At 42.2% G+C, this 21573-nt stretch overlaps 1 protein-coding gene across 1 annotated transcript in view; it reads right to left on the bottom strand.

The window, feature by feature from the left end:
* The window catches only part of LOC122862347 (fibroblast growth factor receptor-like 1), a 28592-nt gene extending 8458 nt beyond the window's left edge, over positions 1-20134 (bottom strand). The window contains exons 1-3 of the mRNA XM_044167787.1: positions 19803-20134; positions 18975-19070; positions 1585-1857 (exon numbers count right to left, since the gene is read on the bottom strand). Coding sequence (XP_044023722.1) covers positions 1585-1857; positions 18975-19059 — 358 coding nt within the window. The 5' untranslated portion in view covers positions 19060-19070; positions 19803-20134. The remainder of the gene's footprint in view (positions 1-1584; positions 1858-18974; positions 19071-19802) is intronic.
* Between the last annotated feature and the right edge of the window lie 1439 nt (positions 20135-21573).

Here is a 21573-nt window from a genome sequence, read left to right as displayed (position 1 = left end):
AGTGTTTAAAACAGGTGAGAGAAAGGCCAAGTACCTGATTCTGGTGCTACATATTTCTGTTGAATTTCTGTCTTAAACTGTGTCAGAAATTGTGACCTTCATTCTTGTTGACCTTTGATAGATTTTTATCTGTTATTCAAAGTTGAGACAAAGGCAAAGCACCTATTTGGAGGCAGCATTTGAGGTACAGATCAACAGAAGCACAGCAGAAATTAGGTCTCCATTTCTGAACAGGCTATCAGAATTGTGACCCCAATGTACCTGGAAATGTAAAAAAAAAAAAAAAAATGCTACTGATGCAGTGGAAAAACATTAACTAGACCTACTCCATCACATCAAACTGCACCAAGGATTGTGACAGTATCCATCCAATCAACAGAGCCTTGAAACAAACTTAAAACGGCATGGTGGTTGTTATCCATCACATGATTGATTCTGAATGTGTTCCACAAACAAATGTTCAGTGTATATAAAAACTCAGAATGCCCTTTAAGTGCAATGCAAACACAGACATAGCCACGTCTGACTACTATATAGCACAACTGTAGTATGAACCTTGACATTATAGCTGGCTCGGTGCCTCCATCTCCAACCTTTCATTTTAGCACAATCAGCAGACACCCTCTCTTTGAACTCACTGGCAACTTCATATTGAGGGGGACCCTAAAATAAACTTCAGTCCCATCTACTTCCAAGCATGATTTATTACAAAAAGCACTGTTTTCTGAAGTGTTTTCCACATCTGCCTGATTATGGCTATTCTTCTGAAGCCCGGCTGTCAGAAGACCAGGCTGCATCTCCTCCTGCGAGAAAGAGCGAGAGCACAGACTCTGGCCCTAATTAGGCATCTTAGAGTAATTAGACTAAACACAGCCTTCACGCTCCACTCCGCTCATTCATCATGCTCTGCTCTAGCGCAGAGGAAATGCACTGTATGCACATGCACAAACGAGTAACACACTCAGTCAGACTGTGCTTAATCCTCCAGGCCCCTTTCAAGAGCTGTGTGAGAGTCTGAAGACAAACCGGCACTATTACACTGAATGTGTTTCTTATTGCGGAGCTGCAGACCTCCTGCCTCCACAGAGTGTAGCCTAAGGAAAAGGAAGAGCTTGAGATCCAACTGAGTCACAGAGGATGAAGTGGTATGAAACAATATCCCATGCCGCTGTTGACTTTGGGCAGGGAGAGGTAGGGGCTGTAACACATACAATAGATGAGAGGATCAACCACTAAACCTCCATAAATCCACTTGTTTTAGACCTCGACCTCTGTGAGTGATGCTGTCTTTTAACATTTGAACTGTGGTGAGATTTGTGACTGCAGGAAAGTGTTACAAATATGGCTTCAAAACACCAGGGTGGAAGATGATGTGCTCTGATCGTACAAATCAGGAGACTGACTCACCGCCGTGGTCTCTGGTTTTAGTTACCAGACAGGTGACTTCATGTTTTAAAGATGCTCAATTGAGCGAATTTTTAACAAGAGTAACACTTTTCCTCAGTGATCTCATCTCAGGAACCTGTAGAGCAACAGGTTATACAAACGATCTAATGTGCTACATACAAATCCATCTGCACTCACCGATGACGATGAGGGTATAGTTTATGTTAACGCTACCAAAGCCGTTGGTGGCTTTGCAGATGTAGGTCCCCGTGTCATCTCCTTCCACCTCCTTGATCTTCAGGCCCATGCGGAGGATACGAAACCGGACCCAGCCACTGTGGATGTTGCGCCCATCTTTGGTCCACATTATGAGGGGCGGAGGGTCTCCTTCCACTGGACATGGCAGCTTAATGGCACTCCCGAGCCGGGCCGTCTGTCTGTGAGCAACCTTCTCAGACACCCGTGGAGGTCCTGTGGACACGCAAACGCAATAATGGTGAATTTTGAAGGCTTTTTTTTTTTTTACCTTAATATCGTTTTGCAAAAGGAAAACAAATTATGTGTTTGAATCTGCAGCCCACAATAACATAAAAAATGTATTTCTGAGGCTGATACCAATATTTTTAGATTGTATTCTACATCTTAAACAATTTTGGTGCCAAAAACATCAAATTTATACAGCAATTCCCCACAATTTTATTCTTGTCAGGGTGAAACAGACAATGAAATATCATCTAGAACAGTGATTCACAGCGTTTTGACCTATGACCCTATTAAACAATGCAATGTCTTCTCCTTGCAACTCCTTGTCACAGGTTGTATACCTCTTCCAGTTGTGATCAGTTCTGTCAAAGGGTGATTTTTCCTTTTCACATTATTTTAATAATCTTTAGAGGTACAAGTCAAAAGAAATTCACTAAAAAAGCAAAGATTAGAACACACATTCTAAAGAAAAATTAATATAATTTGTGGCAGAAATATTTTTGTGTTTTTTTCTAGTTAGCAAAACAATCTCACCACAAGCTCCATTCAGTAGCTGTCCTGGAGCTTTAATCTAAACTTTTAAGCCAACATGGCTGAGAAGTCCTTAAAGGGCTCATAGGAATGGCAATTCGAACATCTATTTTCATGACATCTGGAAAACTCCATCTGCTAATGAAGATCATGTCATTCGATCGAAAGCCCCAGAATAGCTACTGAATGGACCTTATGGTGAGATTGTTTTACCAACTGCTGTTTCCAAGGTCAAGAATGAATTTTTTCCTCACCTCTCCTGTTAATCATCTTGCAACCCCTTTGGGGAGTCCTTGTCCCCAGTCTGGGAACTACTGATCTAGACCACACTACATTAAAGTCTCCAATGAAAACTACCAAACTTTTAGGTTGGAATTTGATGGAAGCTCACCTCACCTATTAAGTGGGAGCACAGAGTGAGTACATTAGGTAGCCACTGGAAAAATTACTTTATGAAATAAGTGTAATTGAGCAACTAAATATATACTGCAAGGACACTGTCATTGTAAGTTTTAGTTTTTAGGTAAAGATAGAGAGGAGCCTCTTTCATATCCAACAATTTCAAAAATATTAGCTTAACAACTAAATTTAATGGGTTTACTAACCAAGTGACACTGCAAAAACGATTTTTTGAACATCAGAGTCAATAGCTAAGTTAACAAAAGTGTATTAGAATCAGCAAATGAAATAAAATATCTGAATCCTGACTAAAAACATCTCTAAAAACAGCTCGGATGTGGGCAGATGGAGTGAGATAGAGGTAATTTGTCATGTTTTTGTCCGATTATGCAGAAATGTCGAAACCAGATTGTAATAATTGGACAGGCCCTGTCGTCCACTGCCTGCACAGAGAGAGTAAAGTGTTCTGGCTCTGGTTTTGCGTAGCGTGCAAGAGATCAAAGCGATGAGGGGGGCGGGTCACAGAGAGACGGACAGCAGCCGTTCTCCCTGCTCTTAATTGGCTCAGGTCTGCTCCCTCAGATCTGGTGAAGTGGAGCGGGCCGAAACACCCTGTGATGGTGTTAGGGGGCCTGTGCCGCTGCTCGCACATCACCAGGCGTTCAACTAACCCCCCACCAACAACTAAACAAAACCCCGAATTACTGAGCAGACTAGACATCGAAGAGAAACAGAAGATTGGGTGAGTGAAAGAGGGGGAGGAAATGCAACCAAACCCTATAGCTGCAACAGCCCTCAAAAGTACACAGAGCACAGTCTGTGCCTCAGAACAAATGGCCAGGCTGGTAGCAGTAAAAACAATGGGGAGGGTAAGTACACATGGCCTCTCCAAACACATACACACACGCTCAAACACACACACATGGAGTCACATTCCTTTGGTGCATTTCACACATATGGTAAACAAGAAGTTCATTATACTGATGGGGGAAGGTGACACAGGTAACTCCATCTGGCTGTTTTATCCATCACATTGCCAACAGATGTATCTCAGCTGCAGGTACAACATCTGGACTGCTGTGCTGGTGACCTCGGATGCTAAAAACGCTGGACTTAGTCATATTTTATAAAAGAAAAAAAAAAAAGGTTTATAAGTCATGCTACAAAACTCAGCGGAAAAAAGTGAAACTTGTGAGCGTAAAACCGATGAAAACCTTCTTCCTTTTTTGTTTCTATGTCTTTCTCAACCACGCACACTCAGAGTTTTCCTTCCTCTCTGTGAATGGCCTTTCCTGGTCCACAGCATGCACAGGAAATTGGAAGTGTCATTGTTTATGTCTGTGGAGAAAATGCGACCGCAGTTTTTTTGGCTGTTGTCAGCTGGCCCATATCTCACTCCTCTGCTACCAGGAAAGCAGAACAGAGGCGCTCACTGTTCAGTTTCTTACTCTGCAGACGCTGCTTTAGGACCACAAACAGGTCACAGCGTTGGCTTGGTGCTGCTGGAGCTCACATGGACTGAGTTGATCCTAAAAGACTGAACAGCCTTGTAAAAACATAAATACATTTCTGCCAAATCTTAAACAAATAGGCTTCAGTTATCTCTTCTAACTTATGGTCCTGCAAGCCACTCAACCATGTGTTTCCTTCTCGATTAATGACACACAAAAACAAGGCCTGATTCATGTCAAAGGTTCAGCTGAAGCAAAGTGTCAAAACACATTGACCCAGCATAGGTACTGCTTGTCAAACAAAGATTTCTGAAAGCTGGAAGGGCATTTCTAGAGAGTTATAGTCTTCTCGAGAAAATAAAGAGACAGGGGAACATCTGAATGCTCTTTTCCATTCGTAAAACGGTGCACTGCAAAACCTCTCTGCAGTGTTGTTTGCAGAGCATTTGACACTTATTATACACCCAGTCTTCTAGTGGAGGATCCTTCTTTAAATTTGGCTTTTTAAGCTTCATTTATATGATCAGATGGCTTTTTGTCATGTCTTTAAAGATGCCATGTGACTGTTGTTAATCATTTAAAGGAACAGTTCGACATTTTGGAAAATGGGCTTCTTTGCTTTCTTGCCGAGAGATTGATACCATTCTTGTGTCTGTATGCTAAAAAACAAATAAACAAACATACAAATGACGTATTTCCAAAAATGTCTAACTATTCCTTTAATTGTGATAAAGGTCTATGTGATCTTGAACTTGGGTTATTCAGGATGACTCCAGCTCCTGAGCTTTTTGACTTAATAAACTAGAAAGCTTTGGCTGGTGCTCCAAGTGCGAGGAATGTGCAACAAATGTTTTCCTCCCTACATCTCCGCTCTTAAAAAAACCTTTTGAAGTCCTTTTGAAAAACAAGGCATGAAGAGGTGCTGAAATCAAGGACATCCTCTGAATAACTTAATAAGTATTTGCGCTGTGTGCATGACCACCATCCTTTCTTCAATAGGGACTCTCCTCCTCCGCCTCCTCCCTCTCAAGGACAGGTTCTCTTAACCTTGGAGTTGAAAGCTTTGAAACTACCAGACAGAGGCCCTCTGTAAAAAAAAAATCTAATTCTGAGAAAAGGAGAATTATTGCCTTATCTGCTTGATTGTAAGATACATAGTTCAAGATGTATGAATGCAACATGTAATAACACTATACTGGAGGTAAAATGTACTATAGCTGCACTTTTCTCTGCTGTTTTAGCTTCAGTCTTTTGAGGCTCTCTCCTGGTTGCTGAACTAAGCATCATGGTCCTCTATGGAGGCTGTGATGAATGGGAATCTGTCAGATTTATGACAAACCGGTGAGTGTTTACTCAAATTGTTAGAATTGTTAGCTGCTCTGTAAATGGAAAATGACACACATGACCATATGGGCTTTCCCGTATTGCAGCCTTGGTACGGCGCTCCTTATTATAGCTGAGCTCCATGTGTGAATGGAATCTTTCATAGCGCAGGAAAAGAAGGAGGAGGCCTGGCGACTCTCAGAATTAGCTCTGTTTTTCTTTGCTCAATTTGGTGATGGATTATTTTAAGAGAAAGGGGCACATTCAATGAGAGGCATTCTTTTGATACAGACTAAATATAGCCATTTTTACGAAAACCTTGTGAGCGGGTTAATGAACTGTTGATCTGACATGCAGGCATCCCAGTAGGGAAATATGTTAGGAAAGAAAAAATAGACTACAAGGGCTGCCAGAGTTGAGCAATGTTCAGATGTGCTGGTACCTCTCTCCTCATTTATTTTCTCTTTTACAAAACACCTGTGGATTTGTAATGATGCATTTTTTCTCCTATACAAAGTGCTTTGGTCTTTTTAGTCATTGCAAACATGTCAATAAAGGGTTGGCTTGGCTGCTGACAGCCGCTCCAATAGCGAACACCTGGAACCAGCCGCAATGAGAACAACTTGATAATGCACGCAACACCGTCTGCCCAATACAGGATATAGTTATTCAAACAACACTGTAAACATCTGCTAATAAAAAGGATTTGGTCCTTAATCTCCAGCCAACTGCAAGAATTTCTTGTGCATCAAAAGGCTTTTGCACAATGCCAGACTGTAGTGATTCATTACTAAGATAAACACTGATCTGAGTGAATGTGTCTTCAATATGCAGTATTTACATAAAGGATAAGAGGCAGAGAGACAGATAGAAGTTGGAGAATGCTTCCTCCTACTCAGCAGCACTGTGTTAGCTCAGCAGACCGTACAAGAGCAGACAGTCCTCTAACATAAGAGAGGAAGTTTAATGGAGCCTGTGCTTCCAGGGAAATATTCTATCATGCATCTCTTAAAACCTCAGGAGCACTTGTATAATACAACAATATAACAAAATGGATGGAAAAAAGTAAGTTGAGTTCAAGGAACATAAGAGGGAAAAGAAAAAAAAATCACAAAAAAACTACATGAAAGCTAGAAACCAAATCCAGAGCTGGTGACTTTACTTGAGACTGATGGGGTTGGGTGAAGGCAAAAAGTGAGGCAGACATCGCAGCTCGGGGAGTGTGTGAAAGGCCAGAGCTTCTGTTCAGAGGCTACTGCTGCGCTTGGCTATACATTTCACAAGCAGAGATCAAAATCGGCATAAAACAGTGAGAGAGAAAGAGTAGGGGGAGAGCCACCTTGGCAGTTCAAGAAAGGAGGTGAGGTGAGGGACGGAGGGGAGAAGCAGGGTGAAAGGGGACTGGATATGTGGAGTGGCGGTGGAGGCTGTTCTGACAGCAGTGGGGCAGAGGAGGGTGAAGAATGCCGTCTTTCCTTACCCCTCCAGACGTCCTGCCCAGCAACTTCACCCAGTGTGGTAATCAATACCTGTTATTTTCTCCTCTCTGCTTTCCAATCAATAGATAAGAGCGGTGTAAGACCAGCCAGGACAATGGCTCTTTCTTCGGCACCATTTGATGTGGGCTGAATAGCAACTGCTTCGGTGGTGGGAATGGTGCAGGAGGAGCTATTGGGTGACATGAGGGACTAGAGAACCAGCAGGAGGGGGTGGAATAAAAAGAAAGAGGTAAAGAGAATAAGATGCTCCAGTCAATCTATCTGATTAAAGCAGAATCACTGAAATGACATCGCTGCTTGTTTGCAGTGAATCTGCGTCTGCTTCCTTCACTAATGGCTCCAGAACAACAGGCTCCTGCCGACCTCCCCGAACAGGAAAGAAACAGAGAAATTACACCAGCGTCATAAAGCTTCTGGAAACATCTCCATCACGCAGCCTACCCTTAACAGGCCCTACTGTGGAGCCTTTGAACTCTAAGCTGCTATATTTCATTAAACTTGACTGCTTTCTCCCGGCCCCAGCTGCCTCTGTCAGAGAAAAGCAGCGTGTGTGTGTGTGTGTGTGTGTGTGTGTGTGTGTGTGTGTGTGTGTGTGTGTGTGTGTGTTTTGTAGTCTTACTGCTGTCATCTGCCGCTACAAAGCAACAAAAATCCAGGCTCCATCCAAAATAAATCAGTTAGATATAAATATTTGTTTGTTTGTCAATAAACTGTAAAGATATTGTTATTTTTCTGAATATTGGTCATCATTTATAGAGGTTAGCCACCTCCCCTGAAACAAAGACTACATTTGCTAACATCATAAATAATTAATACACTTTTATGAAATAAAACATTAACCTTCAGGAAAAACCAAATGCCATATATTTAGTAAGTGTGGCTATTGCTTAGGCCATCCACTAATAAATAAATTGATCACGAGATACATCAGGATCCAGGTGGCTTACTGCCTCAGCTATAAATTTCCTGGGAGAAATCCTGCATTTTATAACTTACTGTTACTTTGATTATATGAAAAGCCTCTTTTAATTCAGTTAAGGGTTTTTCCATAAGGACTCCATACTTTTCCGTACTTCCACAAGCCTGGAAAAGTACAGAGTCCTTATGGAAAGTCCTTAACTTGAATTAAGAGAGGTCTTTCATATAATGTTTTTGGAGTGGCCATTTTTTCTTATTGCTGGATAGTGCATACAAGTTGCAGTGGAACAGTTTATAGCCTGCTTTTCCGATGGTCTTTACCTGGTCTACCACTGTTAGTATAGAGTTATGTTTTTTTTTTAAAGTTGTCACTATTTTGGGTTATTAATATTACTATGACCTTTTAAGAGCCTAATTTCTCTCTGTTTTCTAAAGGGTAAGGCTGGCAATATTTTATATTTTTCTAACAACAAATCCCATGAAAAAAAAACAAGACCAAACTGAATTGTATTTCCTGTGTAGCCAAAGCCTGATATAGCTTGTGCCATAGACCTCCATTGTTGTCCGAAAACTATAAAAAATACATTAAAGAGCCACACTGTTGCACTGGGTGACATGTTCCTTCATTACCACGAACATGGGCACTGTAGTTTAGTTTGAGTCAGCTCTACATACACCATCCTGCTGCCATAAACAGTCACTAGTGCATCAAATGTGTAATAATACACAGCTGAAAATATTCCCCAACAAATGCACTGTTTACTCCTGTTGAATAACATTTGCTATAATTTACAATGCTCAGCTGCTTTAGGAAATTACTAAGCCTTTTCTTAAAGATTAAACTATAAATTTGTGAACAGTTTTTAAATATTTACATCAGTAGGAACCAATGGGCTTGAGTCTGAGAGCCACAGGTAGAGAGGTCAGAAAGTATTGAGATATAGACTAATGCATTGTTGGTTTTGGTCTTTTCATGGGAATTGTTTGTCAATAACAAAAACATAGAATAACACCAACTTTATCACTTAATGTTTTTATCTCTTTCTGGTAGTGCTGCACAGTTAATCGAAATATTATTGAAATCGCAATTTGGTCAAGTGCAATATCCAAATTGTAGAAACTGCAATTTTTTGATAAAAGTAAAATGTGTGACAAACCAGCCTTATAATGAAGTAGTGTAGTGCTGCAGAGATGCCCTGGCCTACACATCTGGTTTTCCAGATGTAAGAAAACATGTTTGTTTGGTACAGACCCCAACAAATGTCACACCATCATGATTTTAATAGTTTTTTCAGTGAAAATGAAAATTGTGAATCAAACAAACAAAGACACTTTTTCTCAAATATTCTTAGTAAAAAGAAAACACTAACACACTAATTCAGTGGCATAACTTTTCATGCGAATGTGAGTCAGTAATTCACTGGTCTTGCCCTGTCATAAAGAGCACACAGTGAGTGGCACTCAAGTCGCTTTATCTCACTCCATTAGGCAAAGGCCCGGTGCAGACACAGGGGCTGAGTGTGTGCTTAGGGCCACTTATCAGGGAAGAGGCAACAGGAGGGAGGCTAGGAAGGGAGAGAAAGGCCAGATAGAGTGACAGACAGAGACAGAGAAAGAGTGGTCAGAGGAGGGGAGAGAAATAAAAATCAAGCCGAGGAGAGAGAAGCAGGGTGAGGGTTAAAGAGAAGAGGGTTGATTTAGAGAGTGGCTGGGAGCACAGGCTAAGATGGCAGAGAGGCCTCCTTTAACACACAGCTCATAAGGAGAGGAGGGCTGCATAGGGGAATGAAGGGGGATTAGGTGGGCCCAGGCGGCAGTAACCAGGAATCCCAACAATCTCACACCCCACTCCCTGGCCCGGGCTCAGCCTCGGCCACATGACACACTCAAACAGACCTCTCTCTCACCAATACAGAGCAGGGCACCAACGAGCACCTGTTTATTACTGTCTGTCTGATATGTTTGGAGATGGACCGACCACTTGGCACAGAAAGGGGACATTGTGTGAACGCTCACACATGTTTGGCTGCTCTGGACCGCCTGTGTATTGTCTCTTATTCTCTCTCACAAACGTACACAGAAATGAAAGTTTAGAGGCAAAAAGACTCATTAATCTGCATGTCATTATACTGTAGTCCTCATGCCACAGACAACAATGGGTGTTAAAGATTAAACCCCTTACTTTAGATTAGCATTTAACCACATACTCCTTCCTGCAGAGCAGTTCCCTACATCTTTCAGAGGGGTCATGAGACAATCTTACCCAGAATAGGGAAGTAGGAAAAAAATATTCCTCAATATTTGATTTTTTCCCCGAGATCTTCCTGTAATCCAGTGGTTCCCAACCTGGGGTTTGGGACCCCAAAGGATCAGATTCCACGATAAATGTGAGAGGTCCCAAGATGGATGATTAAAGTGATATAAAAGGAGGGACATTTTTCTTTTACACAATATTATTGTGATATATTCTTTTGTCAAATGTGTTGCTTTTTTATTGTAAAATACAGAAAAAAGACCATAAACTGTGTCACAAGTAGACATTGTTTAATTTTAAGGGGCTGCAGGCCAAAATGTTTGGGAATCACTGTTCTACTAATCTTTGCTTTTCTTATGAATGACTTTTCAGGCCTCAAAAATCATTCAAATAAAGAAAATAAACATACAGAGAGAGAGAGAGAGTGCTGAAATGATACCCAAGTTTCAGTGTCAATACATTTTTTTATCTACGAAAAAGCCATACTTTCAAATGTTAAATGTTGATTAACCAACCAATCAAGCAGCCATACAAGGTGTTTACCTAAATTAGAAACTTGTACTATGTACTATTGGATCAAAGAATAAACAAAGTACAAATTCAAGCAAGCATTTAATGCCAGCATTCGTACTTGACAGTTTTCGATGCTCTTTTCTACGGACATTTTTTAGTTGGTACCAAAAAAGTATTGGCCCTCTATCCCATATACTGTATGTTTGCAACAGATGACGCTGGGACACAAGTAAACATTGCTTCACCAAAAACATTGGGAACCACTGCTCCAGAGCATGCTTGCTGGTCAACATATGTTACATCGCTTCCACATTACAAGAACTCATCAGTCAACAGCGAGGTACATCCTGCCACTCCCTGCATGCCTCCACTTTCAACCTTCCTGCATTCCACAGTGGGAAAAAACTAACTATCCAACCTGTGTTTGGCTCATTGTGTACAGTTGACACAGTCGGAGTCCAGTCTGGAGGAGGGATGGGCTGAATGAGATACAGATGTCTAATTAAGTCAAGCCACCATCGCTCTGCGTTGGTCTGATGTTGTACTGACTGGCAGAGAAGCACAGAGGCTGTAAACAAGACCGTTTTGAGCCAGACATGCTGTCACTGGCGGACCAGTGTGTGTGTCTCTGTGTGTGTTGTGGTCACATCTGTGTGATGATCATGATGGCCGAGCCTGGCACTGAGTGCCCCTCATTTCTCCATCTCCAGGAACCCTACACCAGCGTACAGTCTGAGTATAAGCCAATCTCCATGACACTGAGTAGCGCTTTACACCAGCGCCTTTGTCAACAAGGTCTTTTCAGGAGAGGGCCAATGACAGACTGCGATGTAGCCAGAGTGTTTGGGCAGAATGGAACAATTCAGACAAGAGCAGGAGGGAGGGAGAGGCTAGTAGAGGAATGGGTGAGGTAAAGAGAAAGGCGGGTGAGACAGAGACGAGACAGAGCGGGGAGAAGCAAGGCGAGGCAGACGGAGGGGGTGGAGGAACTGGCAAAGCTCTCAATGACAGCAATGGGGCCTCTTGACAATCCAGGAATATTGTCTGAAATCAATCTGTCATCGTGGAGCTGTTGAGCCTGTCATTACAATGTGGTACTCGCCCTTTCACAGTGACAATTTGTTCAGTGCTTTCCCAGTTCACCTTACTACTCCGCTGTACAAAGGTCACTGCCCTATATCCATCTCTGTCTGCCAGTCTGGCTGTCTCTTTCTTTGTTAATTAACTGTCCATGCTGAGCTATACAGTCCTTTTATCAAGGTGACCTGCACAGGAACAGGCGGCTGATGACCAGAATAGACGTCCTGCTGCAAGGACTTCTGTTACATCATTGAATTTCCATATCTCTACTATCCAATTAATGTGAAAATGCCTTAAAAAATAATAAACAAGACTCAGAGCCTAGAGCAACACTAGTGGCTCTTTGAGGCTGCACTTCAGCGGTGCTTTGAGGTAAATGCTAATGTCAAAATTCTAATATGCTCACAATGATAATGCTAGCATGTTGATGTTGCGTAGCATGAATAATGTTTAAGCTCTTAATTATAGTAATTAGCACTAAACACAACGTACAGCTGAGACTGATGTGAATGCTGTTACATTTGGTCATAAACCAAAGTATCGGACAAACAGACATTTTGACCTGAGGATGGCGCTCGATGAAAGGTCAGGGGATAACCAAAGTCATTAGAATACATTGTCTGTGAACCATCAACATCGATATAAAATTTGGTGCCAACGGATCAAGTACATGTTGAGATATTTCACTGAAGAAGTGAAAAGTTTGACCTGCTGGTGGCGCTAGAAGAAAAGTCAGAGGATAACAAAGTAATTTGATATGATAGTGAATATTTGTACCAATTTTGCAATCCAGCCAACAGGACTGCCATGAAATCAAGACATTTCACTCTGAATCACAAATGTCAACCTCATGGTGGCGCTACAGGAAAAGTCAGAAGATCACCAACTCCTCTGGGAACCGTGAACATCTGTACAAAATTTCATGGAAGTCCATCAAATAGTTGTGGAGATATTTCAGTCTGTACCAAAGTGGTGGACCAACTGACTGGCCGACAAGACCCACATTGCCATCTCTAGAGTCAGGCTGCTAGCATAGCTAAGAATAAACAAAACGTTTAGCTAATATTCAATCTAGACACAGAATAACTGTACAGTGCCCCCATCTGCCAAGCCTCTAAGTCCAAGTACATCCAGGCTGGTGGCTGAAGTCCCAAACTCACATCCCTGCACATGAGGAAATCAAATCAGTTTCAGTGCATGGTGCAGAATTCCAGCCTGGGATAGCAGTAGCCCTGCTATAAAATATGACAGATTATACTCTTTGCTCCTGAAATGATTTTTCCTCCCTTGTCCCGTTCCACTCTTCAAGTCAAAGCTGGGACATATTTTTCCATTCATTACAGAGGTCCCCTGAATGAAAAATCAGGGCCTCTTTGCCTCCTCTCCCGGGTTGACAGAGAGTGCTGCTGCTGGAAATGGGTGCAAACAAATGCCATCATGACAGCCCGTAACGTTCGCAATGAAAACTCCTATTTTGACGTACTGTGACAAGCAATCGCCCAGACCAGACTCTTTATAAACTCAATCAATGGGGACAATGCACAAAGAATTTCTCAGGTCGCTCAAAAGAATCGCTAATGAAAAACAAAGTGGAAGTGAAAAAGCCACAAAGCCACGTGGGGTCTCATTGAAGCTCATCGGAGGTGAACTGAAAGAGGGGTGGTGAGGAGGGGAGGATGGAAGAAACTGGAAGGAGGGTCCGGGGGTGTGTGTCGAAGGCAGCGGAGGCCTCATTCAGAGCTCGTTATCCCAGCTGTCCCCTGGCTTGGCTTTCTTCAGGCTCAGCCAGCCATCGCTGTTGCCACCACCATAACTTTCAATCAACCTTTTAACTGTAGAATGGCAGTGTGTGTGTGTGTGATTTCTAAGTGATTACTTTTTTCCAAGTGAGGTGCTGATGTCTGATATCAGATTATAAAGATGACTAACACCCAACTGCTTCCCAAAATTATAAACAGAAGGTAATAATGAAAGACCTGATAACAGAGAGAGGTAAAAAAAATAAGAGAGGAAGCTCATCATCAATGTTATATGCAACAGCTATCTCTGGCTGCCTGATATGGTATTCTGATAAGTCAGTATGAGGCAACAGCAGCACAGATTTAAGCAGGCTGTGGCAAGTACAGCAAACAAGCACATACAGTAAGATTGTCCAGATAATATTTCTGCAGTTTAAATCAGCCTTTTATTCACTAACATCACAATGACAACTGTTGAACTTGTCCAAACCTGCTCAGTCCAAGCAACATCCTGAAGGCCACCATCACATAAATCAGTATAGATATGTTTTCCTGAGACAACAAAAGGTTGTAGTGGCACATGTTTTGTAGGTTTTTTCGCAAGGTGGCTCAAAACCAAGGACATGGCAGAAGATGCAACAAGGAGCCAATGCTACAGGAAAAACATGGAGAAGAAAGAAAAGTGGAGGAAAAGTTTTGATTTCTGCACCTCCTGTCTGCAGCTGGATGCAGACTCATCTGTCCGAATCACTATATTTTGGGGGGCATTTTTGCCTTTATTAGATAGTGACAGTTGCGGAGAGAGAGAGGGGATGACATGCAGCAAAGGGCCCTGACCGGGTTGGAATCGAACCCAGGCCACTGGGGTAAGGACTCAGCCTTAATGGTATGCACTTTACCAGGTGAACTACCAGGGCGCCCCCCCGAATCATAAATCTACAAGTTAAAATCTACAGAAAAACAAAACCGGCTTCTCCTGTTGAGGGGTGAAAGAGGAGAGCAATTTGAATCTCATTTCACTTACTGAAGTGACTGAGTGAACAGCTGTGGAGCACCAAATGAAGAGGAGGGGGGAGATGGAGAAGGAGGGGGCGTCTCTCTCCATGACTTGGCTCCTCAAAAGAAAAAGAGAAAACAGAGCGGGACTGGAGAAATGAAGGAGGCTTAGAAAGAGGGGTTGCGCAAGACAAACACTTCCCACTGTGGAGCTGAAATGTTATTGTAAGGTCACTTGTAAGGTTCCAGCAAGGCGGACCCTCACCCCCACCTACAGGCTCGCTTCCAGTCCCTCAGTCCACTCTCTCTCAGGGCCAAGGGTGTAACACAGCAGCCTGAACTGTGGAGTCCAGTATCATCAGATGCTTATTTAACACCAAACAGCTGTCAATTAACAAAAATCTGTTATTCATATGACTGGTAAATCCTGCAAGTCAGACCAGGGAAGCACATGAAGTTGATTATCATCTGAATGGTGACAGTCTGGCACCTCCATGTGCACTTTGTGAACAGCCACATGGGTTTTGTGAAGGTTAACAGGAGCCAAAGGAATTCTATTTAACTGAACCCAAATCCATTGAGCCAGCAGGAAGAGTGTGTGTGGTCCGAAAACACTCCCAGAGCCAACTGCCCAAACAAACTAATGAGCTTTGTACACACACAGACTTTCGTATGATTCAATAAGATTTTCTTAAATAATAATAATAATAATAACAATAAAAGAAGAAAATAAAATTCTCCCCATGTGCATCTAAGCATTAGCATACAGCTGAAAGTGACAAATACTGGAAGCAGACAATGCCTTGTTGAAATTCCTCATGAATGCTAATTGAAGTGGCCATTAAAGTCAATCAATGAGGGGAGTGTTGCTCACAGGGATTATATGACCCTGCTAAAGTAAACACCAACTGACCTCCATTATGTCTACTTATCACAGCTACAGCCCTTTCCTTTCTTTCCCCTTGGAGGGGTGAAGTCTGACACATTCCTCTCTCCGAATGTTTCCTCCTGAAATGACAGGGTCGGCAGTGTATGCTGATAGATGGGGAACTTGGATTGTTATAGTGGTGGTAACATTATTTCCGTGATAGAAACAGAGGGATCATAGCAGGAGGAATATTACTTCCACCTGGTTTAGAGAAGAAGGAGGTGGAGCGGGAATGGTTGTTGGTATACCTCTGAGGTTTTCCAAATTGCCCTCTGCTCCTTGGATGTCTCATTATCATGACTTTTCTCAGGGTAATTTCAGCCTGCTTAATAAAACACACGCATATATTTGGGCGCACGAAAGCACACTTATTCAATCTCGTAACTTCTTCTCACGCACCTCTAAATGGCAGCGAATCAGTAAAGAGAGTCCCCCGTCTACTGTGAGTTCTAATAGATGGCAAATAAGTCCGGTCTACAGGGATGCAAAGTGTTTAAAATTAATCACTGTTGCCCTGTCCAACCTGGGGGACCGCCACACGTAATAATCCATCCATTGTTCTCCGCCCAGACCCAGACTCAGTAAATAGGTGCTACGGAGAGTTGAGAAAGGCTGGGTGGGAGTAGAGGTCAGCTCATGCCTTGTTTTAACGACAGCACATTAACTTAACTTACTTCCTTCAACTTTACACTGGTAATAAATGGGAGGAAATGCAGAGAGAAGCAGGGAAAAAGAAGGGGGACATGTGTAAGAAAGGTGACAGGTAGTGTTGGTTGTCTGGTTTGGAAAACGCAGAAAATTGGAGGAGACGAGAGATGTCCCTTGAGTTCCACTGTTTGGTGTGGGCTGAAAAACAAAATGTAACATGAAACTGATTTTACTTCTAATACCTAAATGGAGTATTAAAGTGCGAGTTGGGCAAGGATTGTAAAAAACATGCAACACAGCAGCACAGCCGAGCCTTTTCTTACCCCCCCAGTCTCACCAGCTTTGCCCACGAGCCAGAACACCACTGTTACACCTTCTTACTATTCAGGAGCTATTTAAAAAATAAGAGGACTTGGGGCATTTGGTTACTGAGAAACTAGCCTCATTACAGTTAAAGGAAATGGAAAACTGTCTGGGAGCCAAATGGCCTTGTGATTTTAAAAGCCCTTGGCATACAATTTATCTCATAGTACCGTCTTGTTATGAAACCATGATGTAACTCTGCTATAAAATGTATACTTTCCAACAAGGTTGCAGAGCAGTTTGCATGCTCTAAACTTCACCAGATGGCTCCAGAGGTGAAGCAAACATGTGTGTGGTGTTAGAAAACAGGAATAAAGCAGAGTCACATACATGCCCAAAAAGACACAACTGTATTTGATGTCTGTTTCTAATGGAAATGCATCAAAACAGTACTATTCAGTGCGTGTGTGTTCATTGTTAGCTAGTCCTGGTGCATAACAGAGACACCTGGTGCCTCTCTGTTTCTCTCAGGGTGCATTTCTGCAGATCCATATGTCCAGGCTGCTGCATTCCTCAGTTAGTGGAGCCCAGTGGTCCCCGGGCCTGTCACCACATTAGAGGCTCTGCTGGGACACATCACTGAGCACCTACTCCAGCTGCTGGGGGTGACGGAGCACCAGAGGGGGGAGGAAAGAAGGCGCTGGAACGGAGGAAGTGTGGGGATTCCTAGGGGGATCATAAGAAATAATCCTTGCTTGGCCAGTCGCAAAGTTGTAGCAGTGGAGTGAGGGAGGGTCCATATGTGCCTGTGTGTTTGTGTGTGGAACCGGGGCAGAGGGTCCAGGGTCAGATGTCCCCTGATGACTGACAGCAACAGGCTTAAAATCGTTCACCCAAACTTACTGTCTTCTCAGGTGCAATGTTTGAAATGGTTAGATAACAGCAGTAAAGTAACACTTGCAATTTGTTTTTACTGTTTCACACATAAGTCAAAGGGGGCCTATCCTTTATAATTTAATTTACATTTGTCAAAGTTGTCATCACGCATTGTTAAATTTTACAGGGACAGTTTTACAGATTTTCTGGCCTTGGCCTCACTATAAAAGCACAAGTTTGGAGTCAAAACTCCCTGACTGTATTTCACAGGATGTCAGAGTCAAGCTGTTGCATTTGGACTGTAACACAGAACTCACTGTATCGCTGCTTCTGCTGGGAGAACTGTGGGATATTTACACTTCACAGATTGTCAAGCATCATTCAAAATCATCTCACTCAGACCGCCTGCCAACTACATATCTGCTCATGGGTCTATCTGTCCGTGCATCTGTAACCACTTTCAGACAAATTATGAAAAGCAGGCTGTAAATTCGTCTTTTTGTCTGATATTAAATCAGTTTAGACCCATTGGACCTCCACTCTCCATCATCCTATCGGATTCCCCTTTGGGTTTCTCCTTCACTGACATCTGCTAATCTGTAAACATACAAAATTGCCTGTCTAATCTTATTTAGCCTTTACGTCTTGTTTACTTTTGGTTTAGTCGTGCCGTGAAGGCACGGCTGCCACGCTGTGAATGAGGCATTGTCTGCAGACCCACAGATCTAATCTCCCCCTCTAAACTGCCGCCAGCCCTCTCCTGCCCCCTCTACCTCGAGCCCTGATAGCCACATACAGGTATTGTACCTATCAGACGCCTCTTGAATCCACTTCCATGCTGAGCTGAAGAAAAAACAGAGCGCTATAGAGCTTGTTTTCCAGGGAAATGTGTCTGGCTTTAAGATTTCTCTCATTAAAGCCGGAGTGTAGTTGCAAGTTTTGCCGCGGTCTTTGACTCATGCCACTGGATTGCATCAGACTTGGTTCAGTAGTCAGTGATGTTGGATGAAATCATAGAAATTGCCTCGACAGTTATTCATGACCTGTTGACAAGCTCACTGTAACTCATCTTTATAAAGTAAAGTATTGATATTGGCACAATAAACAGTGCAGTGAATTGTGGTCAGACTGAGGTCTCCCACCCTCCACTCAGTGTTTCGGTCATGAACACACACACACACACACACACACACACACACAGGCTGATGTGAGACAGTCCCTTGGATAGCCGCGGGAGAGCTGGACTCTTACACTGACTTGTGTTCTTTCACCCTGGGAAGCTGATGGATGATGTTTGTTTGGTTTAGCTCTAGTGAATGTGCACACACACACACACACACACACACGCATATATACACGGCCATGACTGAAACACACACAGACTGGGGGTAGGGGTTGGCTTGCCCTCTCTCATTCCCCTGCCCTGTGTTGATTTTGGGCTCTGTTTAGAGATTTTTTAGCTCTTAGTTTTCCGTCTCTTACTTCTCTGTGCGAAAACGTTAAGAGCCAACTGAAACTTTCTTCATGCTCACAAGAAACCAGCCAGTCAACTTGAGTTATAATGAGCTATGAATCTGGTGTTACCTTCCAGGTTTAAAACATGCAATACTAGAGAGAAACAAAGAACGTCTATGAAGCAGCTCTCACCTCTCGCACAGTCGGTCAGCAAAACAGCCTCAAAGATGAAAAGCACAATCTTCAGGACGCCCATACTGTCCAAAGACAACTTCATGTTCCCTAAATCTGAAAGACACATGGTCACAGTGACACACTGTATATGCACATAGCAGGACCAATCCTTGGAGAATAATTGGGCTAGAGGATTTAGAAAAAAAAACTTTGCTGTGAAGCCAATTTCACAAGCTATAATTACAAAAAAGTATTAGCCTACTTTCCTATAATATAACTTTATGTTATAGCTACACGTGTAATATCAGTGATTATACTATTAATTGCATTGTTTTTATGTCAATACTTTTCTAAATACTTTTTCTGGCTGGACACAGTTTTTTGTTGAGACATTTTGGGGTCTGTAAGAAGGTCTGTGTGGTCTAAAAACAAACCCCAAATTAAGTAAGTTTAATGCCAATATTACAAAAAAAAATCTATATAATTTCTATAACAAAGCATTAACAATAAGTTAGCATTATCACATAATTTGTGAATGTGATTATTCACAGTTTAAGTACAGTCAGAAACTCAGGTTTGGGGTCTGTCTGGGGTTTTACAATGGGGTCCACAGTATTTTAGGGTCCTTGTAAAGTTTAAGAAGTCCTAGTTAATGTAATAGCACAGTTATGTATATGTCGGCTAAATATTCAAATAGCTAACCGAGGTTTTGAACAGCAAAACGTCTGTTTTAGCTAGTTTATCTTTGCTGCTCTTACAGTAAAATATCACTGCTCACTACAAATAAAGAGGATACATGTAAATAAAATGGAGGGAAGGCCGGTATGTCATATGTCGACAACATACCTGAATATTCAATGAATGAAATCAAACTTGTGTCAGCCTCTTGACAGAAATGCTTTTAGCTGAAGTCCGTGTTGAGTCCATGAATCAAAAGTGACAGTGGTCGACTTTTCACCGACCTCTGACCAACTGACCAGCGCGCGCTCGTCTCAGAGATAAAATAACGGATTCAAGACTGTAATAAAACCGGACTCTTCCACAAATCACAAAAAGTCCCATATGGTAATTTTTAAAAACTCAGTACAGTTTGTATAGTCCGCTTCTTCCACCGAGTGACTTTTCCAGTCCGCACGGAGCTGAGACTTGTTGTCCGTCCCAGCGCTGCAGCTGCGGGCCAATCACAGCCTGCAGAGGCAGGGCACATTTAACTCTTTATCTCTCACCCACACAAACCTCTTCATCACAAAGCCATTATCTCACCGCTGTCAGCTTAATGTATGAGAAAAGAGATAACAGCTGTGGGGTTTAAAGCAGGATACTAACCAAATATCATTGCAAAATTAAGTCCTTATTATGGCTATATTAAAGGGTTGTTATTTGAATACTTTACTGCCAGTCTCATATGTGAGTTTAAAAACTTTTAACAAAGTAAAAGTAATTATTAACTTACTACTGGGCATCACAGACTCAAAGTATTAACTTCAGAAGATGTAAATTGCTGCTGAAACCAGGTATGGAATACAACAATTTCGATATTTAAGGGCAACTAAATTAAAAGATATAGTTCAGTACTGTATCTCCCTGTGCTATGACTGATAAATACCATTTTTAATGCCACACCATGAACAAGTGCTGCCACCTAGTGGTCCCGTGTTGACAGGATTAGTTCCTACTATAACGTAGAGTTAATTGTTTCACTCATTATATCTTGGTAGCATAGGTGTCCTGCTGCTTGCCTCTAATCCAGTACTGACAGCTACCTGTGATTTAAGGAATTTCTGGGGTCTTTGACACAAAAAGTTTTCCTGTGCTGGGCCAATATGTTGTAGTATAACTATTGTTAAGTTTGGGTATTTCCAAACAAAATTCAAATTCAAAGCAGAGATATCCTGACTTTTAGTCTCTAGTATGGCCCAAAGCTTCAAAGAAGCTGGATCCAGCACTTCCTATAGTGCAACCAATAGCATAGTTTCATTAGACCGTCCATGTCTGGTAGAGACTCACATCCTTCAAACTCCATGCCCCCATTTTGTAACACAAACTTTGTTTAGAAGGTTTCTTTAGAAAGCTCCCTCCAGAACCACAGAGTACAGTTTTCACAGGCTGATGTGGTTATTCATGACAAGTAAACTGATCTTTCTGTGTAAATCGGTGAGCGTGCCCCTTCAACTATGTGGAAAAATCTGAAGCACTAATGATGAGTCACTCCAACTCTCCACAAAACTCAGAAATTTAGTTAAGCAGGGTATTGCTCATCTGATGAGTAGGCCCACACTGCCTACTCAAGTGGCAGGGGGAAAACTGACAAATAGTAACTAATATAGCCCCAGGCTGTAAATGAGCATCTTTGGAGAATATACAGTCAGTCATTATTGAAATCAAAAAGATACTCAACTATTACAATTTTCAACCAACTCAGTGTTCTGTGTCTCTTAAAAGATTACAAATCAGTTTGTAAAAACAGTCAAAATCTGGGAGTTACACTTCTCAAAACCACAATATTGATGACTTGGATTTCATTCAACTTCATAGCCTGTGGAGCTGTACATGACATTACAAATTAAGGGGGCAGGGCCAGGCTCTTTTCGCTTATTGGACTATAACGGACAGTACG

This window comes from Siniperca chuatsi, linkage group LG15 (genome assembly GCF_020085105.1).
Source record: "Siniperca chuatsi isolate FFG_IHB_CAS linkage group LG15, ASM2008510v1, whole genome shotgun sequence".
Classification (NCBI taxonomy): domain Eukaryota; kingdom Metazoa; phylum Chordata; class Actinopteri; order Centrarchiformes; family Sinipercidae; genus Siniperca; species Siniperca chuatsi.
Note: the sequence above shows the minus strand (reverse complement) of the source record. Positions and strands in the feature narration are given on the sequence as shown.